The sequence below is a fragment of the Leguminivora glycinivorella genome, chromosome 20, assembly GCF_023078275.1.
Source record: "Leguminivora glycinivorella isolate SPB_JAAS2020 chromosome 20, LegGlyc_1.1, whole genome shotgun sequence".
NCBI lineage: Eukaryota > Metazoa > Arthropoda > Insecta > Lepidoptera > Tortricidae > Leguminivora > Leguminivora glycinivorella.
Window position 1 is genome coordinate 5,547,720 of NC_062990.1, and position 26,998 is coordinate 5,574,717.

The following is a 26,998-nucleotide window of genomic DNA, read 5'->3' on the forward strand; positions in this document are numbered from 1 at the left end:
GTGCGAAGCCGTGACGGGTCGCTAGTATAGTTCTATCTCACTTACGCTCCTCATCATCTTCATCTTCCCTCTCGCTCAGTATCTCCAATTTCCCGACTATATACTGGTCCGTGCTGGCTTCGGCCTCGTTTTCCCCTCCGCTGTCTTCTAGAGAGGATAACAGGCTGACGTCAAACATTGACTGATCACCGGACTTTTGGAGCACGTATGATGATGATTGCTCGCCTGACTTCTGTAAAATATATAGAAGTTTTATAGGTTATGATATCGTGAAACAAGAAAATCATTAAAAACAAAAATTTAGCTTTTTTATATGTTGCAGTTGGATGTATGAGAACAGAATAAAATAAACAAAATATAACGATAACACATACCTTTTCTCTTACTTCGCTTGTGCCATCTTCTTGAGTTACTATAGCGTATGAGCAGTCTAAAAATGAATAAAATAAAAAGATTAACAATGTTATCAGTAGTAACCCCCACATCATAAATTACTCATTTTCGAGTCTTCAAATCAATACATATTGGAAGAGCTACGCCACAGATTATTAATAAGTTACTAACGTAACTGATCCTTCACTTGCCCGCAAAACAACAAATACCTACGCTTTATTTAACTAATACTAATAAGTTACTACGTAAAACCAAAGACATATGTAACTCCGTATAGACAGATAAAGTCTAAGAAAAAAACGTACCTCAAAGTCCTAGAGAAAAAGATACGGTGGCCTAGATGGCGTTACACCTTTGGGGAACGCTCGGCTAGATGGCGCTAATATTAATATTTGACATTTTAACACACATCAAGCTAACAATATGGGCCAAATTGTCAAACTTGAGGTTCAAAAGTTTTAAACTTGTGTCGAGAGATGGCAGTCTATGCACTGTGATTACACATTTTACTTTAACAGTAACTCTCTATAATACTCCATCCTCTTTGGTAAAACTCAGAAAAATGGTTTAATCTATATATTAGGTTTATCTTAAAATAAATTTGATCTGGGGAATAGGGATGGTGTTACACATAGGATCTGTGTTGGTATAGGTACAGTCAAGTGTAAAAATATGGGTGCGTACAACTTATCAAAAATATGTCCCAATGTCGGCGGAATAAGGTCTCGGTACATATTTTTGAGCGGATAAAATCGATACGTATTTTTGCACTTGACTGTACGTGCCACGCGACTACACAGGCGGGCGCTTGGCGCCCCTTTAGCCACTAGTTCATTCGAATGAATGCGCGACCGTGAGCGAGTGACGTAGGTCTGGCTACGCCTAAAACGCCCGTTGTCAACGATATGCCACAACCTAATGATCAAGTTCTAGAATGACTATTTATACACAATCATGTTTTACCTTCATCAATCTCCATAGGATGATCATCATTATTCCCATCTTCAATCCTCTGCAGCACCACAGATGATATAAAATCCTTCGTTTCTTCAAACACCAGGTCTTCGCTCTGTGGTTGGGGCTCCGTCTTGGGCAGCTAAATAAATAAAATAAAAAACCTTTTATTTCCAGTTACTAAAGTAAAGTTCATTCTATGTTAATGTACACAAGATGGTATGATATTGTATAAGAAATGGGTGAATCAACTTGTTCTTGCCTGTTATTGCCATGGTTACGGTCCCCTGACTCACGCTGGTTTTAACTTCGTAAGGCCCAATGTACATATAGTTGCAATCGAATTTGAATCTTTCATGAACCAAATAATTTCCATTGATACATTGATTTTTGAAACAAACGAAAATCGTACCAATTTACTTATAGAACAAGTTTCAAATGGAAAAAGGGAAAACTAACTATGGTGGGCGTTACGAGGGAGGTTATGCAAAATTATGCTACTTCAACTATGCAAACATGCATTTTTCTGGTGTTAACAAGCCTTTCCTTAAATGCATGCTGGCATAATTTCAGTAGCCTAATCTTGCATAAAACCAGCGTGACTCAGGGGACCGTAACCATGGCAATAACAGGCAAGAAAAAGTTGTTTCATTCAGATACAGTATCAACAGTTGCCCATTTCGAGCATACAATATTCTCAAAAACTACTGACTATATTAGCTTACTGGCTAACTTATAATTATTACCCGGGATATTAAAAAAAAAACTCATTGAGGTTATAGAAAACATTTTCTATCAAGCAATTTTTTAACTGAATAAGCTTATATCTATTACCCTCCAACATCTTTATCTGAACTAAGGCGTTAACTGGTAAGTTTAACAAGCAATTTACAAATATTGGGAAAAAAACTTACAGTCTTCTGTATGACAATGTTTTTGGCCAGCGCGGAGGTAGTTTTGATGCTTTGTGTGAGAACGGAGGTGCCTACGGTGACTTTGAGACTTAGTTTTGATGGTATAGTTGTTACCTGGAAACAAAGCATAATAGTAATTTTAAAAGCTTAATCATTTTTAAAATATAATTTTGTGTTAAAATTAGTTTAAATGATGATATCAAAATTCTTATGGCCAATGTCTTGTGGAGCCCATTTGAACTTCATTACATTGTGATATTTGATTGGTGAGCTCAATTGTGTGTAATTTCAACAGCCCACAGTGTAACTAAAAGGCCTGAGCACTCAATCAGGCTAAGCAAAGGGGAATGATGGCGCCTTAGGTTACCTTTTTTTTACCAAAATCGCAAGCAAGGCTGTTTCTTTTATCAATCGTCATTTTGGCACCCCACCTATGGCGGCCGCTCCACTCGCTCTATTCTAGATCCGGCCTTGCCCATATTCCATAGTAAACTAGGGTCATAATCATTTACAGAGGTTTGACAGAATACGTTTGGGACTCAGGCTGCTTGGACTAGTCTAACTTTCTAGTTGTGCCTTAGTTTTTTTAATTATTATTTGTAAAGCAAGCAGGCAATTGTAACGGATAATGCCCGTATCCAGTCATCGGCAGAGACGCCAGTGTTATGTTATGTAGAATTTGTACTGTTCTTGCCGAACACTCATTATTGTGCATGCATGTATTAATTAGTTATAGTTTAGTGTCAGGAAATAATATTGTACGTCCGTGATGGATAAGATGTTGGTTCTTAACTTCATTAACTTGTAGTATTGTAAACATTTTGCACACAGTTATATAAAAAATCATATCTTATCTTAACTTTTTCTTAAATTTGTCCTAGATTACAATGAGGAGGCACACTGACATTTTATCCTGCCAGACGGCGCCTGTGCAAGTGTCTAGGCATGTCACTGTCATTCATATGTGAGAGAGAGAAAACAATTATCATCTTCCCGCTCTCACATATGACTTTATCTGAGCAATGGACTAATAGGGTGGCGCCATCTGTCATACCCTTTGAGTGTGCCTCCTCATTGTCAGAACATACCTTCTGTACTCCAGGTAAGCGACCAACATTGAGAACAAAGTCTGGAGGCAATGGGTGCAGCTTCGAAGCGGGCAGGACAACTTTCTTGGCCTCGGGCTTGGTGGGACTCTCATTGTTCTTGTTTATTTGTCCATGGAGCTCCGTCTTGATTAACTTTAGTCTATAAAAAAATAGAATATTACACAAAATGTGACAAGCTTTAAAACTCACTGTACTTTTTTTAAATGTAAACTCGTTGCAACTCTAGTTCTTATGGTAAGCGACAAAGCAGGACTTTAGGGTAGACTTCAGAACATATAGCTATACACCAAATAATACAACAGTTGAAAAGTCCTAGCTCCTAGCAATACATATCTTATACCTTTAAACGAGCAATTCTTGTATATTTATTTTAAACGAGCAATTCTTGTATAATAATTTATATGTACCGACGATCTCGGAAACCGCTCTAACGATTTCGCTGAAATTTGTTATGTGGGGGTTTTTGGTCGGCTCCGCGTAGCTCAGTCGTACGAGGTCGGTCTATTGTTCGCAGACAGATCGCAGGTGTCAGGGTTTCGAATCCCGGCCAGTTTTTTTTTTTTTTTGCATTTATAAGTTTTTTTTTTTATCTAAAGACGTGATATAATAAAATAGAACCGAGTTGGTCGCCCAGATATTAACATACTTAAATTTATACATGAATAAAAGCTTGTCTTAAGAATCATGAGAGAGATTCCTTACCGCACTTGCAGGTCATCATACTCCTTGCACGTCTGACTGCATTTCTTGCATAGCACAGTAGAATGTATGTCTTCCTCTTTCAGCGGCTTCTCTGCTATCTCACTCACAATGTCTAGAAGCTTCTTCCCGGACTGCAGGTTACTCTGGCAAATTAAAAATTTGATTAATGGTAACCATATTTCGAGTAGTTGATATTAAGAGAATAGACTTACATTAGTGGCATGGCACGCCCATATGACAAAGAAATCGCAATGGGGGTTAATCCACGTAAAAAGTAACGTGAGTCACGACTTCATTGCGTGTTTATTTTAACTACAGCTCTATGCATCTATGCGCAGACTTCTGGCCGAAGGGTGTGGTATTTCGGCGGTTCCGGGGCAACCTGCCGAATCCTACACCGAGTCAGACGACGCAACGGAGCCACGCTGTTACGTCGTCGCCCAAATCTAATGTTTAATTTGTATTATTTTTTGTATTATTTATCGTTTATGTCTTGTTTTGTATTTTGTAGTTTCACAGTGCCTTAGTGTAAACTGTAATGCTGTGTTACTTTTTGATTAAATAAATATATCGGGAAAGTAACACTTATTTAGAGATAGATTATCAATGAACTTGCGTCGTGATTGTCGTGAATAAATGGAACATTGCCATAAAATCGTGACTCACGTTACTCTTGCCGCGGATTGACCCTTTAGCATTCCCTTTGCAACAACAAATGAAAGTAAATCAGAAATAAATATATATTGCATAGCTTTGGAATAAATTTGCTTAGACTTGAACTCACGACCTCTGGATAATTTCGCTGGCTTGGTTGAAGTCTTGGTGGCTCAGTTGGCAGAGTGCTGGAGTACCACCACAAAATGTTTACATTCTTCTGCGGCTCAAGCCCATTCATTACTTTGTGCTAATGTTAAGAAATGTAATAATTCATTTGAATTTAGTCAAGTAGACTCTGTAAATATTGTTAAAACATTCAAGTCACTCAATTTAAAGAAAACGGAAGACTTATGGGGAACATCAGTTAGTGTGTGTGTGGATTGAGTGAGCACCTTCCGAAAATAAAAAAAAATATGCTGATCATTTAGTAAAAGTTCTAAAACAATTGTAAAACGAATCTCTGAATTTGTAAAAAGATAAATCAAAAGATACAGCCATTAACATGTGCTCACTCAGTTCTCACAAACTACCAACGAAAACAGTGAATATATTCATTTAACATATAATATTTATATACTAACATTTAGTAAAAAATAGGCCAACCTACCTCTATAAATATTAGATCACCTAGTGACGTATTAAATTTTTTACAAATAGTTTCTTATGCTCACTCAATCCACACACTTTTGAAAAGCCGAATTTTGATGAAAAACATAAGATTTAGACCGCTATTATATGTGTATAGTTTAGTAAAAGTGAAATGGGAATTTGTAAAATACAAAACGAACCACTAACGTGTCAGGTTTTTTTATAATAAATTTTTGTAAGTGCTCACTCAGTCCACACGTTTTGAGAAAGTTAAAAATGTAAATATCTTACGATTTGTAGCACCTAAGACACTCGAAAGTACTTCAACATTTAGTAAAAATTTTTACTAAATATCCACCATCTAATATTTTATATTCGTTGTCTGGTTTTAAAGATATTCAGACATAACTTTTCTCATACAAATGTATCAAGTAGGGTGACTACACTATGTCGGCTCCTGATTTTCCCCACCTTCCCATTGTCATATTGAGATTGGGGAGTTTCGTTCGTTCAATTTTGATAATATTAAACTAATACCATATTAATTATCCATCTGAAAACTGTTTTTAGGTTATTATCTTGGCCTAGTGATGATGTGTATTGTGTAATTTTTATCGACGTCAGGATAATAACCATATCGACATGCATGCATTAAAAAGGACATGAATGATAATTGGTAAGAAACAAAGAATATAATACTTCACTAGTAAGAAACCAGAACCTGGTAATCTAATCGCGCTAACAGATGAGCGTACCGGATTTGTAAGTGGGAGCGAGAAATAGTTATTCTTTTCTCGCTCCCACTTACAAATCCGGTAAACTATTATCAAAATTGAACGAAACTCCCCAATCTCAATATGACAATGGGAAGGTGGGGAAAATCAGGAGCCGACATAGTGTGGTCACCCTACTTGATACATTTGTATGAGAAAAGTTATGTCTGAATATCTTTAAAACCAGACAACGAATATAAAATATTAGATGGTGGATATTTAGTAAAAATTTTTACTAAATGTTGAAGTACTTTCGAGTGTCTTAGGTGCTACAAATCGTAAGATATTTACATTTTTAACTTTCTCAAAACGTGTGGACTGAGTGAGCACTTACAAAAATTTATTATAAAAAAACCTGACACGTTAGTGGTTCGTTTTGTATTTTACAAATTCCCATTTCACTTTTACTAAACTATACACATATAATAGCGGTCTAAATCTTATGTTTTTCATCAAAATTCGGCTTTTCAAAAGTGTGTGGATTGAGTGAGCATAAGAAACTATTTGTAAAAAATTTAATACGTCACTAGGTGATCTAATATTTATAGAGGTAGGTTGGCCTATTTTTTACTAAATGTTAGTATATAAATATTATATGTTAAATGAATATATTCACTGTTTTCGTTGGTATTTTGTGAGAACTGAGTGAGCACATGTTAATGGCTGTATCTTTTGATTTATCTTTTTACAAATTCAGAGATTCGTTTTACAATTGTTTTAGAACTTTTACTAAATGATCAGCATATTTTTTTTTATTTTCGGAAGGTGCTCACTCAATCCACACACACACCATCAGTTAAAGTAATTAGTCATGTCATAGATATAATAGCACCTTACTTGGCCGTAATATATAATATTTCAATTTCACAAGGCACCTTTCCAGATCTTATGAAATGTAGCAAAGTCATACCGCTTTTTAAATCGGGTGATTCGAGTGATATAACCAATTTCCGTCCCATATCAATACTTCCTGTACTAAGTAAAGTCTTTGAGAAGCTAATGTTAAATGATCTACTGGGACACTTCAACAGACATAGATTACTTACAAGCAAACAGTTCGGTTTCACAAGGGGCCGTTCCACGACCGATGCTGCTTCGGTACTCATTAAACATATATATAATTTTTGGGAAAATTCTTGTGATGCAATTGGCATATTTTGTGATCTTTCAAAAGCCTTTGATTGTGTGGATCATGGAACGCTCATTTTGAAATTAGAACACTATGGTTTGTCTATAAATGCCCTAAACTTTATGTCTTCTTACCTTAGCAATAGAACACAAACAGTAGTTGTTAACAAAACTCGCTCTAGCGGGACTGTAGTCCAATTAGGAGTGCCACAAGGCTCAATTTTAGGTCCATTCCTGTTTTTGGTTTATATAAATGATTTGCCATGTATAGTGAAAAACTTTTGTGAAATAGTACTTTTTGCTGATGATACATCACTGCTTTTTAATGTTGACCGAAAATCTACGGATTACAATGTAATTAATAGCACGTTAGCTGATGTACTGCAGTGGTTTACTGTCAACAATTTACTTCTTAATTCTAAGAAAACCAAATGTATTCGATTTTCTCTGCCGAATGTTAAACCAATCGATACAAAAATACTTTTGAATGATGAATGCTTAGAGATGGTAGATACAACACTGTTTCTTGGTTTAACATTGGACAAAAATCTACAATGGAGTCCTCATATAAAGAAACTAGCAAGCAAATTAAGTTCAGCCGCATACGCCGTTAGGAGAATCAGGCAACTGACTAATGTTGAGACAGCTCGCCTAGTGTATCATAGTTATTTTCACAGTGTAATGTCATACGGTATTCTGGTTTGGGGCAAAGCAGCTGACATACAGACTATCTTTGTATTACAAAAGAGAGCCATTCGTTCTATTTACAACTTAGGAACACGTGAATCAGTAAGAGAACTCTTCAAAGAAATTAATATCTTAACTGTAGCTTCCCAATACATTTATGATAGTATAATTTATGTTGTTAAGAATTTAGACTGTTTCACTAAGAATTCTGATATCCATAATTATAACACTAGAAACAAAAATAAGCTTGCCATAAAGAAGTTTCGTGTCCGTAAAGTACAGAAGTCATTTGTTGGGCAATGCATTCATTTTTATAATAAGTTACCTGACACTGCTTTGAGATTACCCCTCCCAGCTCTTAAGAACTACTTAAAAAAATCATTGATGTTAAAGGCTTATTACAGAGTCGAGGACTATTTGACAGACAAACATGCATGGCCCGAACCAGAAACTACAAAAAACGAATAGCAATTAAAATAATTGTATTATGTATAGAGGACACAGTTCAGATAAGAAAGCACATCAAATATTTTATATTTTATGTTGTGTAGGTAAATTACATATTTAATGATATTGAGATTCATATTATCTTTTTCTTCTATGACAATTTGATATGTTTTCTCTGAAGAAGAACGACGTATTATTAAGCAATAATATAATTTATTGAAATCGATTTCCATAGAGTACCTAGTCTGTTCATATTCTTTGATGAATACTTTTGCATGTTAAATTGTATGTTGTTATTTAATGCATGTTAATTATAAGATGTAATGTTTTGAAAAGAAGTTGCCCGCCGAGTTTCTTGCCGGTCCCATAGTGGATACCCCCCTCCCAACTGAGGGGGGACTGAAATCTTCTCGAGGCTGAGGCGTAGGGTTAGAGCCGGCGTAGCTTTATTTGACGTTCATATGCGCATTGTAATATGCCTACTTGAAAAATAAATATTTCATTTTCATTTTCAGTATATATCCAGAGGCCGGTAGTTCAGTCTCACCCAAGGCAGACATTTTCCACTTTTAAATTTATTCTAAGCCTAGTGGCATCGATTGCAGACATTTCTGCTAATCAGAAGGTGTGAACCAGAAATAAATAGAGGGTTTACTGGTGAAATCCGATAAATTGAGCAAACTGGTTTTAGAAATTCGAACTATGTGTAATTTCCACAATGTTGACATTTCAAGGACAAAATATTATCTCGATTTATCAGGTTTCACCATGCTTCCCGTGCTGTAACCCTTATATATATTGCATAGTGGTATAGTTACCGTGTCTTGAATGAGGCTGATGGTGTTCGCGTCACGCGTGCTGGCGCTGCAGATGAAGCAGCACGCCACCCGTGACACACTCATCCTGCTAAATAACTTATTGTCAAAAAACTATTTCAAGTTTCCCTTCATTTGTGGGTTTCCTAGTCATGTTTTTAACCCCCGACGCAAAAACGAAGGGGTGTTATAAGTTTGACGTGTCTGTCTGTCTGTTTATTTGTCTGTCTATCTGTGTGTGTGTCTGTCTGTGGCATCGTAGCTCCCGAACGGATGAACCGATTTAGTTTTTTTTTGTCTGAAAGCTGAGTTATTCGGGAGTGTTCTTAGCCATGTTTCATGAAAATCAGTCTACTATGTCGCAGTCTGGGGTTTTTTCAAAATTTTATTTTTCTACTTAGGAAGGGTATAGACTGCTTGCCTCTTAGTCAAATCAGCTTCTTTTTACAAGCTCTTATTCAACTTGCCTTGTTAGTGTGTTAATGTGCGTCAAAATGTAGAAGCTAAATTTAACCCACTTCCCAGTTTCCAATTGAGCTGAAATTTTGCACACATATGTAAATCATGTGACAATGCAATATTATGGTATCATGGAGTTAATCTGATGATGGAGCAGAAAGGTGGTCATAGGAACTCTGTTATGAAACGGCGTATCCCCATAGAGTAAGGGGTGTTTGGAAACGTCTCGGAGAGCCGTAAGATGGCTGTTGAAAGAAAGGCATAGTCTTCGATAAAAGCTTGTGCCAAAAAAGAATTTTCTGCAAAAAAAACTTATTATTAAGAACTATCTTAATGAATTTGAACAACTTACTAATATCGAATAAGTGGAGATAGTTGAAGGGAAGAGATGAGAGTGACATAGCCTACTTTTTGTCTCTTTCTAACGCGAGCGTAGCCGCGGGCAAAAGCTAGTATTATATAATATATATAATCAGTTGAAGTCACACCTTAGCAACTTTCATTTACTATCCAGATAACAGCTATATAAAGTCATGACTGAGATGAGATAAACAAACTTAGTATGATGTCAACATTCTGCATACATACTTACTTTGAATAGAATAGTGTTCAATTGCATATTACTTTCAATGTAAAAATAGCCAATACCTCAAGGTATTAGAGAAGAGATCTAGGTCAATTGCATGACAATGTCTTTTGGATTACAGTAAGTTCTTTAGGACACTATTTTTTTTAATTGCAATATACTTATAGTGGTTTCAAAAGATAACCAGCCTGTTAAAATATGCATGGAATCATGATGGAATCCATATTAAATGATCCTACGCCCTTATGTAAAAAATAGTTCTATGGAAATTAACGAATTATTTCAGCGGTTTCGTAATATTTATAAACAAACTTTTAGTGAATTTAAATCTATTGCCACCATATGAATAAAAATTAATCTCAAGAGATTCAGCATTGGCAGAGCTCTGATTATTCTTGAATCAAGCAGATGCCAATCCGCCATTTTGTTCAGCGAAAGTATTTTCGGTATTTTCAGTATCAATCATCGATTAAGAAACATAACAATAACATATGAAAACGCATTACCTTGATTATTTATCCAGTTCCCTTGTTAGTTTCTATAAGTTTTCCGTAAATTTTTGTCAAAAGTTGTCAGCAATGATCACTTTACGCAAGCAGCCACCATACAGCCACCATTACGTACGCTACGTACTGTCAACGTCAAAGTCCAACTTGAGGAAATCGAATAATATACAGTCAAATAATGCACGACCCAATATTTAATATGAACGCAGTTGGCTAGCAGAAAATTTCAATATTATTATATTATAAAAGTAGAGTCCAGGCAAGGTTGATGTGTTATATTATAGTGTAGTTTTAGTTATTAGCTTAGTGTTTAATGTAGAAACTAACTAACATAGCTCTTAAATTTTTATTTTTATTTTTTGTACTAACATCTTATGGATCAATGATGGATCTGAAATAAACGAATTTTATTTTATTTTATTTTATTTATATATGCCGAGTTTATTTAACAGAAATTTTGATAATTTCATTGATGTTTAACATAGGTACGACATAATTATTGTGTTTATCTTACCCGTAGTATCTTCTTAGTAGTTTGTGATCTTACCTATGTATTAGTGACAATAAATTCAGGATTATCTTAGATGAACTTCATCCGTTTTCTTTTTTATAAAGATACAAAGCCTCGGACATCTCCAAAACAACGTGTAAGAAATTAGTGGAGTAATATTGGGCCGTGCAATATCTCAGCGATACATTATTGCAGCCCACAGTCGTAGTATCTTCTTAGTAAAAGTTTAAAATAGTTTGTGGTAGGGGCATTCCGGGATACTTGCCATACTGGGGAGTGAGAACCTTGGTCGTATTGGAATACATACTTTTGTTTTCAAAACAATTAGAATTATAATTCTACTATAGTACTAGAGCCACCTCAACGTATTTAGATGGAGGGTAATTTAAAGCACAACATAACACCAAATATTTTATTAACTTAACAACATAATTCAAACAAAAGACGGGAGATCACAGTGCTTTTTCTTAACATGAAAACGTAACGAAGTATTATATTTAGTGGCGAACGGACAGTATTCGCATTTGAATCTTTTTTCCGTTGAATGCTTATATTTATGTTGTACCAAGTTAGCAGGTAGTATAGTAGCATAGTCACACTGGTCGCAAGTGTATCTTTTCTTGCCAGTGGCGTGAGCCTCTTCATGATACTTTAATATGTACTTATTCATGGTTTGAAAAGGACAACTACTACACTGTAGTTTCACACCTTGATCAACATGTTTTTTCCTATGTTTAACCATTGCATCATCATAAAATGATTTAAATCTACAACCGGTGTATTCACAATGGATGGTGGTAGCGTTTTTATGTCTTAGCATATGTTGTGTCATACTTGCTTTGATGGTGCTTTTAAATTCGCAGTATTTACACTCCATGACAGTTTCTTCTGTATGGCACTGCTTTATATGTTTGGTTAATTCAACTGTAGGGAGGATTTGGCCACATATTTGGCATTGTGTGTCTTGCACTAACTGATGGTTCTGCTCATAGTGCAACCTGAGCTGATCCCAAATTGGATAGTTTTCTGGACACTTTGTGCATTGAAATAATTGTTTTATATCTTCTTCCTTCTTGATTTCAACTAAAGGATTCTCAGATTCTAACTTTTTAGAATGGACTGTGTGTACATGGCGGCTGAGTTCGAATTCGTCCGCAAAAGTTTCAGCACATTGTTCACACTTCTGTTGCTCGTCACGAGTTGGTGCTGGATGTTTAAACAAAATATGGCGTCTGTAACTCTCCTTAGCTTTGAACACTTTCATACAAAACCTACAAGTGTATGACACATTTAAATGCACTTTCAATAAATGTGGTTTTAACTGTCTCTTATCGTGGAAACCTTCATTACAAACATCACAGAACACAGTCTTTGGTGTATCAATTTTGTGTGTACACCGTAAATGCTTTCCTAAACCGCCTTGCGAAGAAAATATTAAACCACATATTGGACATTCTTTAATCACTTTCACATGGGAATGGTTCAAATACTGTTCTCTGGTATCAAATTGTTTATTGCACACTTCACAATGGGCGCCACCGTCGTGTTTTCTTCTGACATGCCGCTTTAAACTCTCAATCTTATCATAGGATAAATTACAGATCATACATTTCAATCTAAAGTCTTCTTTTAACGCATTGTGTTTTCGTCTCATGTGCAATTTTAGGAAATTTAAAGAGGAGAAAACTAGTGGACATTCGTTACAAGAAATTTCACCGGTTTCTTTATTCACACAGCTTTCCAGAAATTCTTGAGATATATTATCATTTTCCGGCCCGTCTTCATCGATTCTGTGCTTTCTTTGAACATGTCTGGCATAAGTTTCTCGTTTAGTAAAGATTTTAGGGCAAAATGGACAGTTGAACCATTGAGTTGGTTCATGTTTGGTAACTTCAGTGTGCTTCCTTTGTCTATGCACAACTAAACTCCTGTACTTATCATATGTAAGTCCGCAATCTTGACACTCATATTGAAAAGAGTCTTCGAACAGATTGTGTTTTCTTCTCATATGCATTCTTAATCTTGTCATTCCTTTGAAAACTAACGCACAAATCTCACAAGTTCTTTCCTCTCTATCGTCAGGTGACGAATTTGGTCCATGTTTTCTTTTAATATGAGCCGCTAAACTGTTTTTCATCTCATACGACATTCCGCAGAAATCACATACATTTTTAAACGACTTTCTATAAACTTTATGTTTCCTTTTCTGGTGCATACGTAAAGTTTTCTGCGATTGAAATATCAAATGGCATATTTTGCAAACATAGTTTGGTGCGGCCTCTACGCCAGTCTCTTGACTGTAGCCTAAAATAGTTTTGTCTGTCTTTTCATTGATAATGTTCTCAAATGTAAGAATGGCGGCTTCGTGTGTCTGTTGTTCGATTTTTATTTCCGGTTCCTGACTGTCTTCGCTGTGAGGTCCTTGGACCATTAGTCCGCCATCTTCCGCAAACTGAAAATTAAAAATGAGCAAGTGTAATCTTGATGTGAGCGCGCTAGATGTCGCCTGGGAGGAATAGAAACTAAAAAGTGGCAACATTGTAGTGCCGTCCCGTTTGCTCACATATATTGGTTTGAAAGGGATGTCTTTTTGACAGAATTCTTGCAGCAGGCGCATCATGCTTCCAATTTTATCACCTGTCCACGTGGATAAGACATCTGTCTCGCTTTGGCAAGTATGTCAGTGTGAGAGTGACAGATGTCTTATCCACGTGGATAAGTGATAAAATTGGAAGCATAATACGATGGCAGAATGCACTTGGTTACAATGACCCTGATCAAATTTAGCAACATACAAGTGGCGGCACATAAGTTTAGCGCTGAATTATTTCCAAAAATCGAGCCGAGTACTATTGGGTCGAGCATTATTGCCTAGACCAAAACTTTGAACATAATAAAGTTGCTAACATACGACCGCGCCGCACCGCACCTTGAAAACATTTCTCATAAAGTGAGAGCGAGTAAATGACTCTTTCTCGCTCGGACTTACAGGATAGTACCTATGTGGATTATCTTGGTGCGGAGCAGTCGTGTGTTAGCACTTTTTTGCTCTGCACAGAAACACACGACGCAACGGCAAAATGTATGTCAATTATTGGGTCAAGTATTATTAGCTGTCTATTAGTTGCTCTAATTTTACCTTTTGACAGCCGTTTGACATTTTATATTTTGAACTTTTTTATAGGCGGTCAAATCTTGTCACTAACTAAAAAGAGGCGGGAAATTCAATATTTCTATAGGACGATAAACCTTCACCCTTACATTTTCAATCAATTTTGAAGTTTTATGAAGGCTCCATTGATGTTGATAATTTCATTCAATAGTGTCAAGTCAAGGTTCAGGAAGGCATGAGCTTTGTGAAGGCAAGTTGCTTATCACAGCTTTGTACCACCCAGTACTATCATTGCGCATTTGAATTTCACAAATTCTTTTATTTCAACACAAGTACATATAAATATGTGTTTATTTTTTATGCTTTTATGAATTTTTAGTTACTCAGTGCTTTGGTTTTTACTGTCATACTGTGTAACATATTAAAAAAAAAATTAAATCATTTGTACTTGTATGCGGGGAATTAAACTTACAATAAAATATGCTGTTATACTCACATCATGAAAATCCAATTCAACTTCAATGTTTTCAACTTTAATACTGATCTCCGGATCCAAACTCGGCACAGATTCAATATCGATGTCCAAGTCCTTTATAACCTCAACCGGTTTCCTTTCCTCTATGTCTTTGAAAGGATCCTCTTGTCTGTGCTTCTTTTTTTTCTTTTTCTTCTTCAACTGATACACCATAGGTTCTTCCGGTAAATATGATGTTGGATCTTTCCGTTCATCGGGCTCAATCTTAATTTTGGTTATGTCCGGTTTTAAATCTTCAGTTTTTATTTTCTCTTGTTTTATTGACAACATGATTCAGTTTATTTTTCAGTACAACTGTAACAATAAAATAAAAAATTGTAATAAAGCGACTCTGCACTGATAGCATGGTCGCGCGATAAACGATAAAACAACAGGCCATCCCTATCGCACTTACAAATAGTGCGAAAGGGACGGCCTGATGTTATATAATTTATCGAGCGACCATGATTACCTGCCTGGTCATGAAAGGCAATGTATAAAATCAATGGGAACCTTGCAGCCAAATTCACAAATAATTTTTTAAAAGAAACTGACAAGGAAGAGTGATTGTGACCTACTATAGGTCTATATAATGTAGTTTAGGTCTACATAATAGTATAGTAAATAGGTAATTGAAAATACTACTTGTGAAATAGCAGATTTATACAGATAGATATAATTATTATTTAGACAATAAGGATTGCAATAAGCACAGCAGAGAAGGTTTATAGTCAAATCTCATAAAGTGGACAAACATTAAAGCTGGATGGAAACTTTTTGCACAATAATTCTAATGTAAATTTATTTTTAAAATTTTGGTTTATAAAGGAGTTCGGGTACTCTAATGAACAGTCAAGTTCACGCAATTAAAGAGTGAATAAAGGTATTTTTAAAAGATGGTCAATTTGTAAATACATGTAAAAAAGAATATCTTGTGTAATTTCAAAGATAGGGTTATTTCAAATTTAGTAAGGACCATGCAAACTTATCTTATGAAATGTAACTCTACTTCTTTATCATAGAGCTAACTTGGTACATTAAATACAAATAACAAACAATAAATTAAAAATCACAAAATACTAAATAACCCAAAAGCGCAGAACGAAATAATTGCAACAATTAATCAATGAATAGAACGCCACAACATCGCACTTGATAAGCATGGAAAGTAACAACAGGAACCTGATCAAATTTACAATTCAATTAATCGTATTTTTATGTTAAACGCCACTAACTAAAATGATAAAGCTGCTTGGTAAATTAAGCGTGAAATAAAAACTTGATACTACCACGTCACTCCAATAAGAACGCACTTATCGCGTTTTATTACTCCGTCCACGAAAACAAAGTTAAGTTATTCCGATAATATCAATATATTTATATTGAACACTGTAAAAAATGATAAGAAACTTAATAAGTATGAACCATGTTCCATCTACAACTGCCCGACACCTTTGTGCTAAAAAATCAATAACTTTATAATAAAATAAATCATTACGAATATCGGCCAAAATGGCCTTTTTTGCGATTATTGACGTTTTTAAGAATTTGACATTTAGGAGGTAGTGTTGCCAATAAAATATTTAATTGCCCCAATTGTCCCACGCGTTAAATTGAAATTTTCACAAACTCCCCCTGTTCGCGATAGACTCAAAAAATACTGAACGGATTTTCATGTGATTTTCAAGTATGAACATACATTCATACATACATAAATACAGTCACGCCTGTATCCCATAAAGGGGTAGGCAGAACACATGAAACTACTAAAGCTTCAGTGCCACTCTTGCATTGCATGCAAATAAGGGGAAAGAAAACGAAACTGTGACATTGCAGTGACAGGTTGCCAGCCTCTCGCCTACGCCACAATTTAACCCATATCCCATAGTCGCCTTCTACGACACCCACGGGAAGAAAGGGGGTGGTGAAATTCTTAACCCGTCACCACACAGGCTGCACCACCACCAGGCAGACATTAATATAACTTGTTAAGATATCGTAACAATAGGCTACTTGACCCTTTTACAAAGTATGTCTTATATTATTAATTACTGTCTAATTAAACGAAAAAAAATAGTACCATATTTTATTACGACTTAAAAACTTGCAAAAAAATTATTTAAAGTTTACTTTTACGTGATCAGGCAAAAACAACATCAGCCATATTAATCTATAGAATAACGGCTATGAATTTTAACACAATAGAGGTTGCTGCTATGGAGATTAGATTAGTACCTCTAATTTCCATAATTGATTTGAATTATGTGACGTCACTCCAATGGCCAACACCGTTTTCGGAGTCCATAATTTAAAAAAAACATACACTCATCTTTAATTAAAAATACGAAGTCATCACGCACTTTTAATCCCCGCTAGCTATAAATATTGGTTTCTTAAGTCAAATACTACAGAAAACAATAACTTGATGTGCTAAATTCGATACGAGTCCTCCGATAATACGATCCTGACAAACCACTTACCTTACAATTAGTTACGATATGATAATAATTTCTGAATCAAGTTGAAAGATATCAAGCTGGCTAAGAGCTTCAATAGGAAAAGTTGCTAAAGCCGTTTTAATTTAATTATTATTGGAAGATGTCGTGAATGTCGTTATGTGCCATCCTAATCCTGAGAAAGATGTCGTTTAAGCATTGAGGGAAAGTATGGAAAAATTCACACTCAGCTGGTACTGGTAGAGTAGGTAATTTTTGAATTTCAATCGCACGAATTTGCGGTTCGAAAGTCTGTGGAAAACGTCATAATGCTGTTTTTGAAAAAGTAGTGGTCATGACTACACGTTTTCGATTATGTTAGTAGAATTTAAATCACTAGTAGTGGAGATATTATTGAACGAATTTCACGAAATCGAGTGGCCGAGATTCAAAAATCGGCCCCCAGGTCAACCTCCGTGACTCATTTGGCCAGAGTGTGAGAGTGATTACTTACACTGGTGTCCCAAAATGTCGCACTCGCAATACTCGCATGTTCGCTCCACCACCCCACCGGAGATGTTAAGATTATTAATTTTTCCCTTAAATTATTATTACATACATTTAATGTATAGCTGATAATACAATAATACAAATTTTAACTGAACCGCAACTTAATATTAGTTCAAACCAAATACTTTGCTAGTAGAAGGCGTGATATTGTTATTTTTCTATTTTTTTTTCGATGTTTTTTCCTAAGTGACGCATACTGAAACGTTTTAAAAATTGAAATTTCGTTTTGTAGCAACTAAAGTCATCGAATCTGGCACGTGCACACCCAGTTAGTTTGCTATGGGAATCATGGAAATCAGGCCAAAGTAAGTTGGAAACGATTTTGTTTAGTCCTGTCTCTACAATGGTAGAGTAAAACGCCAACGTTTCTATCTTGGACTTGACTCCATAAATATTACTTTGTATTTTCATAAAATATGACACAAAATGTAGAATCTGTTCAGAAAGAGTCGTGAAATCTATGGGAGACCCGGTTCCCGTTGAGACGATAATTACAATTTTATGCGAGGCCCTTGTAGCAAAATGAATTGCGAGTTCACACGTTACAGCCATACTTAAAGACACTTGATTGGTAGACTTCAGTTCAATTTTTGGTAATAGTCTCAATTAGCCACTACGCTTAAGCTGAGTTTAGACCAGTAAGTTATTGCTACAAGTTTTGAGACGCAACTATAGGTAAGAGTGAGTGGCAAATATCTGCATCTCTTTCTAGCATATTCTTATGTCTCAAAACTTGCAGCAATAACTTGCACGTCTAAACTCAGCTTTATACACGTCTTTAAAAACTTCAACTGACGTGTTGTGCAGTCAATGTTAATATTATGCATTGAGCACATTATAGATAGGTGGCATTCAAAAATTAACAAAAATAAGCATGTTGGTAAAATTATATATATATGTAGGATTATTTTACACAGATTGACTGAATCCCATTGGCACACCTCGGATAATGGCGATCAAATATTTGAAAGAAGCGAGTTCCTACGCATACCTTCTAACGGCCCGGTCACGACATTGGTCTAAGCGCGATAGCGGTGAGCGGCAGCCATACGTGCGAATGAAAAGTCCCATCGCTGTGTCTCGCTCCAATGTATGGCCGCCGCTCACCGCTGTCGCGCTTAGACCAATGTCGTGGCTGAGCCGTAAGCTCGTGTAAGCGAACTCGTACCATGCTTCTATGAGTGACATATGACAGGTCGAATGGTCGCGTTTTTGACACGAGTCGCGGTAACTGTGAGGGGGTGGGCGGCGCTTTCAGCGGGGAGCAGGGAGTGGTCATACCTACTGTACTATAGTACTCTTTATTACTGTGCTCACGCTTTAAGGACAAGAAGGTTTGTGTGGATAAATTTACCTTGAGTTTAGCAGACGCGATGTAAGAGGTGTTGGGTAGAATCTCCACGGGCTCTTTAAACATGGCACGGAAAGTGTCGTTGGTACCATCACAGCAAAATGTTGTTAATCCAATACACTCCACGACTCTTCCTTTTCTCTCTCTAGTCCTTTACAGGATAATATTTCCATTTTTCATTTGGAATCTCGTGCACTCATAACTTACCATTAAGATGGGAAAACGAAAAATACTGGCAGCACTGGCAGAGGCGTTTTTAACTGTTTTAAAGTATGTAGGACCTAATTTTTATCAATTTATATATAATCCTAACTATTTATTAAAGTATAAATTTTACGTTTCTGAATTTAGTTTGTTTTCGACATTTACCATTAATGACTATTTTCAACAAATTTATTATGTTCTAAAAATGTATCAACATCATAAAAAAAACGCTTTTCTAACGTCAAATAAAAAAATACGGAATTTGTATGATAAATTTCTAACCTCCACATTTTGTTTACTAATTGTTTTTTAATGCCTTGATACAATAAATTACATAATGTTTCAAGCAGTTTTAAAGCGCTGTTTACTTCCGTCTAATTTGAAAGTGTTAAGTGTAGCCCGCCCAGCGACTATAAGAAGAATTCATGAAACTCCAGGTTGATTATCATAACTCAAATTATATGAGTATTTAAATAAATAAATGCTCAATATATTTATTTGATTACAGCTTTAAAACACGGCGAATACGAATGGCAGGATCCTAAGTCAGAAGAAGAGGTGTAAGTGTTGATATTTCTGTAATATTTAGGTACTCCTTTTCTCACTTTAGTAACCCATTGTTTTACATAGGTAAGTTCTCCGCTTTTTAGTTCTTGTCATCTCAATATATGGAATTTACCACATTAAAGTTTTGAAACTAATTAACATCTAGTTTTTTTCAAGGTGTACATATGTGGAATGTTTAATAATATGCAATATTTATTTTTCCAGTGTAAATATTGTCTACGTAACAAAGGACGGTAAAAAACACCCAGTAAGAGGCAAGGTTGGAGACAACGTGTTGTATTTGGCGCACAGATATGGCATCGAAATGGAAGGTGATAAATAATGCTAATAGATCAAATCTTTTCAATGCTTCCGTAGCAGTACACATGGCTAATGTATTACTTTTCATGCAGATGAGAAGTTAGACATATATTATGAAATTTATGAACATGTGTGTTGTTAACCTGTTTCAGGGTTCGAAAATATCCGATATTTATTTATAATAAGTATCAAAATCCTCAGACAACAATATATATACATACATACAACATACATACAATCACGCCTGTATCCCAAAAAGGGGTAGGCAGAACACATGAAACTACTAAAGCTTCATTGCCACTCTTGGCAAATAAGGGGTTGAAAGAAAACGAAACTGTGACATTGCAGTGACAGGTTGCCAGCCTCTCGCCTACGCCACAATTTAACCCATATCCCACAGTCGCCTTCTACGACACCCACGGGAAGAAAGGGGGTGGTGAAATTCTTAACCCGTCACCACACAGGCTATATATAATATACAAATACTTATATACATATAAAACATCCATGACTCAGGAACAAATATCTGTGCTCATCACACAAATAAATGTCCTTACCGGGATTCGAACCCGGGACCCCGGCGTAGCAGGCAGGGTCACTATGCGCTAGGCCAGACCGGTTGTCAAAGGGTAAGGATTGTTATACTTATTACTTATTTACTCTGTCATGTAATCTTACATTTGTATTATCTTTTTCAGGAGCATGCGAGGCATCCCTAGCATGTACAACCTGCCATGTATACGTCCATGAGAAGTATCTCGACCAGCTACCACCTTCGGAAGAGAAGGAGGACGATTTATTAGACATGGCGCCATTTTTAAAAGAGAATTCTAGATTAGGTGGGTAAGGACTGTATCGTTAAGTATAAGGACAAAACAAACCTCGTCTAAATGTTGACATGTGCATAATTTTGTATTATTATGTTCCGAGAGTATGATCTTAAGGTATTGATAAGTACTATTTGATATAAGAAGGTCTGATATTTTTTTTATTTTAGGGACTTTATGGTACTTTCATTAAGGTCTAGCAAATAAATTTCGGACAACCCCTATCTGGCTTAATTTGAGAATATTTCAATGACTCTTTGTACGATTTCAACAAGCAAAGGTTAATAAGCTGCCAAAATATATTCTTTAAGAGTCCTCTTCATGGTTTTTCCAATTGGGTACTTGTAGAATAAATGCGGCGAATTTATATAATTTAAAAAAAACGCAATTTTGAGCAACGTTCCGGATTGCCGTAAATTTTTGATGCTAGCAGGATGAGAGAAACAAATAAAAAAATTAGCCATAGGCCAAAGTCTAATTGACATTCATGGTGTTTGAACAGTGCTTAAACCAGATCGATATAAACAATGTATGATAGTCAAATTCGACATCAAAGTCGGAGTTAGAGTAAGCACCATGCCACATTCTCTAAATGGCCGCCATACACAGATCCTGAACTATATTTTTTTTAAATAACAGTGGCTAGACTATGTCCAGATATTCTGCTTTGTGGATCATGTGTTGTTGAGGTTCGCACCATACAATTTTTTTTCGCAATCGTATCGTCTTTTACGCACTTTGTGAATTTTCTAGTAGCATTTGTCCGGAATCGTAATTGTTACTCGGGAGGATTAAGTCAATACTGTCTAAACCATATGCTTTACGTCGAGTTTCTAGGACAAAATGTGTACCTTATTATGTGCCTTATTAAGCCCATGGCTTGTTATAAGAAAAAAATATAATAGCAAATAAATACGGCTACTCAAAGTTGTCTTCATACTTAACGATACAGTCTTAGAATATACATATATTTGGTTGAATAACTAATGCTTCCCTAAATGTGTGAGTAAGGCTGCCAGAGCTCAACGAGGGTGTGGTGTGCTGGTGATGGAAGGACCTACAGAACTAATTTGTTCTGTCTACTGTTCTTTGAGTCGTCGTCAACCCAAATCCTCCTTGGGTTGGCAACGCGCACGTGACACTCCTTGAGTTGCAGCCGTCCATAGGTACGGTGACCGCTTTCCATCAGGCGGACCGTATGCTTGTTTGCCACCAACGTAGTAAAAAAAGACAAAAAGTAGCCCTATGTCACTCTCCATCCCTTCAACTATCTCCACTTAAAAAATTACGTCAGCTCGTCGCTTCGTTTTGCCGTGAAAGACGGACAAACAAACAGACACACACACTTTCCCATTTATAATATTAAAAAATATAGTATGGATAACAATACATTATCAATATTATTTTCAGGTTGTCAAATAACACTAACCAAAGACCTAGAAGGCATGGAACTACAGTTACCGAATGCAACAAGAAACTTCTATGTGGATGGACATAAGCCTACACCTCACTGAGTCGAATTTCCAATGTGCGTAATGGCTGAACTCGATAGTCAGTCTAAGCTAACTCTGCACCATTTGGCAACTGTCAAAGGTTTACATAGATGGCGCTATCTGAGTGCCTTTTTAGTTTTGCTCTATGAGAATTCAGGTCATAAAAACAAGTATGAGTTATGTCGAACCAGTAAATCTCCATTGATGGTCAGAAAAAAATATTTTGAATTAGAATTGACATCTATTTTAGGCAGCGTCCACACTCATGAGACGCATGTCTTGCGGCGCGCAACGGACGTCTCCGAAAATGTACTGAGGAGACTTTTTTAGGGTTCCGTAGTCAACTAGGAACCCTTATAGTTTCGCCATGTCTGTCTGTCCGTCCGTCCGTCCGTCCGCGGATAATCTCAGTAACCGTAAGCACTAGAAAGCTGAAATTTGGTACCAATACGTATATCAATCACGCCAACAAAGTGCAAAAATAAAAAAAGGAAAAAAATGTTTTATTAGGGTACCCCCCCTACATGTAAAGTGGGGGCTGATATTTTTTTTCATTCCAACCCCAACGTGTGATATATTGTTGGATAGGTATTTAAAAATGAATAAGGGTTTACTAAGACCGTTTTTTGATAATATTAATATTTTCGGAAATAATCGCTCCTAAAGGAAAAAAAAGTGCGTCCCCCCCCCTCTAACTTTTGAACCATATGTTTAAAAAACATGAAAAAAATCTCAAAAGTAGAACTTTATAAATACTTTCTAGGAAAATTGTTTTGAACTTGATAGGTTCAGTAGTTTTTGAGAAAAATACGAAAAACTACGGAACCCTACACTGAGCGTGGCCCGACACGCTCTTGGCCGGTTTTTTAAATTACATTCAGGCGGCGTGGCGCATACGTCTGTTCCGCGCCGCGAGACACGCGACGCCTGAGTGGGGACGGTCCCTTAGGCTTGTGCTAGCACAATACATTAGACAACTTTAATTGGTGCAGACTAAGTGATGACAATGCATAATGTAAAGAACTTCCAACTTTTAATACAATGTCATGTGCTTATTGTAAAATAATTACTGTAGCAGGCTAGGCACACGAACTACATTTGCGCACTTAGCTATTAAATAGGCATAGTTTAAACATTTGAGTACAAGTGGTAGCTCAACATTCAGAAATACTCTACACCGATAAGATTTAAAATTAGTGTGTTTAGTAAAACGTCCGACTTTGTCGGGTACCATTAAGGCGAGATTTACTTGTATCTTTATATGAATAAACTGACAAAGTGGTTTTATAGCAATCGACAAAGTGGGACGCTCTCCCGATCACATTAGGTACATTTGTTGGCATTACAAAAATCAATTTTCTGTAATGCTTTATATGACATGACCTGTCAGTGATTAGGGTAATTCCGAAAGTCGCATGAAAATCTCCATTATTTCCATCATATCAAGATTCCCCTTTCGGAATTATCCGAGCATTTCTGTCATTCGGAATTACCCTAATGCACCTTTTACCTACTAATTAGTTGACTTGATTTTTTTTATAACACTGGAAGACAGAATTCTTAACCCCTCGTATGCGGCCTGTCAATTTTGATCATTGAAAATATGACCTTGACATTTAAAACATTAGATTAAAATTGCCACGCACGGAGCCGTGTCTAAGCATACGAAGAGTAAAAAGTTAACTCATAGACTTCAAACATATTTTTTATGATACGCATTTTTCATTCAATCAAATCCGGGCAAAATTTTGACTAAAGTTGAGTAAATATGTTATGTTGCATAAAGATTTATACGGAATTTAAGACATTATTTTGTTGTTACATATGTAAGTAGACTTGTATAAAGTAAGGTAGTAAATAAAACGATTTTTAATAGTTATAATACTTTTTATTCAGTCATTTGAGCAATTACCTTTTTTTTTTTTAGATAGCCCGTTTACGTGTCCCACTGCTGGGCAAAGGCCTCTCCCCGTGATTTCCACAGCTCCCGTTGGTGTGCTATTTCTGGCCAATTAGTCATGAAGGTGTCAAAGTCGTCCCGCCATCTCCGTCTGGGCCTTCCACGTCCGCGCTTAATTTGAGGCATCCACTTGGTGGCTACGCTGGCCCACCTATCCGGGTGCATGCGACAAACGTGGCCTGCCCAGTCCCACTTTAGTCTGGCGGTTAATTAATTTAATTAAATTCTGTCTCCTAAAACAAGCCGAAGTATTAGATCGCTTCTCAGTCAGAATTCCAAAAATAGAGTTGTTGAAGCATCTGTAAGCTTACTAGAAACTAGACAGTTACTAGAAAAACTTCAACCGTGCAAATAAAAAGTGGCATAGTCATGTCATCTCTTTTTCTCACACGCACTGATAAGAAAGGGATAGCGCGAGGATGTTGACACTTATTAATTTCTATCCTATTTTGCCAAGCTTTATTCCCAGCCATGATAGTCTGTACGACAGTCATAATTTTTTAGACACATTTTAAGCTATTTCTTTTATGGCTTTCAATATGCTTTTTCAAAGAGCTCTTATACACAGTTTTATAAGTGCATTTATCACAAAACAGCATATTTTCTTCCGGATTGTGCTTCAGTTGATGGCTCCGCAACGCTGACTTTGCACTACACTGATAACCACAGTTATAAAATGTGCATAAATATGGTTTGTAATTTGTATGGATCCTTTGATGTATCTTCAAATTTGGCGAATAATTTGTTGCATAATCGCAAAAATCACATTTCATTTGTTTATTCAGCAAATGTGTATTTCTATGCTGCTTGAAATGAGATAGTTTTCTAGTTTGATAACCACATAGAGCACAGGAATATATTTTGGTGTTTGTTACTTTCTGATGTTTTTGATATAGATGTTCCGCCATTTCTTGATCATTATTAAAAGCTGCATAGCATACTGGACAGGATTTTTGTATATTTGCAGAATGATGCTCTTTGATATGGTCTTGTAGAATGCTGACAGCTTTAAATCTTTTCTTACAAATATGGCATTTGTTTTTGGGGTTTCTTTTGTTATTTTTAATTATGTTTCTTAAGGTATTTGCTTGATCAGGATGCTTTGTTTTGACGTGGTAGCGAATTGTTTGGATGGTAGAGTAAGTCAGGTCACAGAAGCAGCACAAAAATTTTCCTGTCTCATCAATAGCTCTATACCAATTGACATGATTTTTTGGTTCGGCATTTATCTGAAATATTAAAGAAAACGTTTAACAAATTAAGTTTAGTGACAATTGCAGTATTTGGCATATAAAATAATACCAGTTAATGCCAAAATCGCTGCTCACTTGGTTTGACTATAGTTATCTATGTGGGACCTTTTAATCAAGAGAGGAACATGGTAGTACTTACGTAAACTTCAAAGTCTTCTTGTTCAGGTTCACAAATGGTAATTTCTGGTGAATTATCAATTGAGTCATATTGTTCGTCATTCAAAGGCTCCTGAAATTTAAAAAAGATTTATATATAAGTAAGTATTAAGATTTTTAGTTATTAAGAACTATATTTGCATCGCCCTTACAGGGTTCATAGCTGTGCTATACCTACTGAAATGTACCAACTTATGTACCTATGATAGCAATCAAGCGCGGATCCAGCTTCGTGCCCAGGGGGGGTCACGTGGTCTATTTGTATGGCCAACTTAGGCTCTAGGGGGGGGTCATGACCCCCATGACCCCCCCCCCTGGATCCGCGCATGACAGCAATAAAGAATTACTGATTACTGAAATTGTAAAAGCGATATATAATATTTCAGGGAGATAAGACGTCACTCTAAAGTTATCTCAAGGAGGCTGAATCATAGCGATAGAACTACCTATTTATTATATAGTTGTACTAATAATGAATAATGAAGCAGTATAAAGTTTTTGTTTACAAACCTTGCAATCTACATCACTTTGTGAAACAAGATCTGCGTCACTACTCCCGGTTGGGTTTTTTTCTGATTTCTCAGACAAAGGATCCGTTTCGCAATCTTCATAATATTCTATTTTTATTTCGTCTTCTTCTAAAAATTCTTCCATGACTGTGCTGTTAGTATTTCAGTCAAGATTTTAATAAAATAAAAACCTAATTCAATTATCAGCTGATTACGGCCATGACAGTTAGATGACAGTTCATTGACCTCTACCACGTTTCGTTTCATCCATAAATGACTGACAAAACGATTTAAAAACGTTTAATATTACAATAAATTACCAATCAATAAATGAAATGTTCGGTGTGAAAATGATTTGATACAACATAATTAATTGATTCAAAGTTAACTTCTAAATTATAACCAAAATAACTAAAAATCAACACTAACAAAAAAAATAATCCATATGGCAACCACAACCCATTCGTCTCGCATCGCGCCGCCGCCGTCGGCAGTTCATTCGCGACGTTCGGTCAGAA

General features: G+C 36.0%; 3 protein-coding genes across 4 annotated transcripts in view; 1 reads left to right on the plus strand and 2 right to left on the minus strand.

The window, feature by feature from the left end:
* Positions 1-10,842, minus strand: part of LOC125236910 (zinc finger and BTB domain-containing protein 17-like) — a 40,538-nt gene extending 29,696 nt beyond the window's left edge. Inside the window, exons 1-8 of the mRNA XM_048143827.1 lie at positions 10,719-10,842; positions 9,171-9,258; positions 4,073-4,215; positions 3,350-3,509; positions 2,262-2,375; positions 1,357-1,489; positions 375-430; positions 46-232 (exon numbers count right to left, since the gene is read on the minus strand). Coding sequence (XP_047999784.1) covers positions 46-232; positions 375-430; positions 1,357-1,489; positions 2,262-2,375; positions 3,350-3,509; positions 4,073-4,215; positions 9,171-9,254 — 877 coding nt within the window. The 5' untranslated portion in view covers positions 9,255-9,258; positions 10,719-10,842. The remainder of the gene's footprint in view (positions 1-45; positions 233-374; positions 431-1,356; positions 1,490-2,261; positions 2,376-3,349; positions 3,510-4,072; positions 4,216-9,170; positions 9,259-10,718) is intronic.
* A 785-nt stretch (positions 10,843-11,627) lies between these two features.
* Positions 11,628-16,393, minus strand: LOC125237098 (zinc finger protein 14-like). Of its 2 annotated transcripts, none has more exons than XM_048144062.1 (3): positions 16,148-16,393; positions 14,838-15,170; positions 11,628-13,681 (listed from the first exon to the last, which is right to left on the minus strand). In XM_048144062.1, exons 2-3 carry the CDS (start codon positions 15,144-15,146, stop codon positions 11,663-11,665), a joined length of 2,328 nt encoding a protein of 775 aa, XP_048000019.1. In that variant the 5' UTR covers positions 15,147-15,170; positions 16,148-16,393; the 3' UTR covers positions 11,628-11,662. The 2 variants fall into 2 exon arrangements, with proteins under 2 accessions (XP_048000019.1, XP_048000018.1); XM_048144061.1 differs by having other exon boundaries at positions 16,145-16,393.
* A 3,272-nt stretch (positions 16,394-19,665) lies between these two features.
* Positions 19,666-22,962, plus strand: LOC125237099 (adrenodoxin-like protein 1, mitochondrial). The gene is made up of 5 exons (XM_048144063.1): positions 19,666-19,852; positions 19,924-19,975; positions 20,187-20,293; positions 20,981-21,121; positions 22,520-22,962. The coding sequence occupies exons 1-5, from the start codon at positions 19,753-19,755 to the stop codon at positions 22,621-22,623; spliced, it is 504 nt and encodes a 167-aa protein (XP_048000020.1). The 5' UTR covers positions 19,666-19,752; the 3' UTR covers positions 22,624-22,962.
* The last annotated feature ends 4,036 nt before the right edge of the window (positions 22,963-26,998 follow it).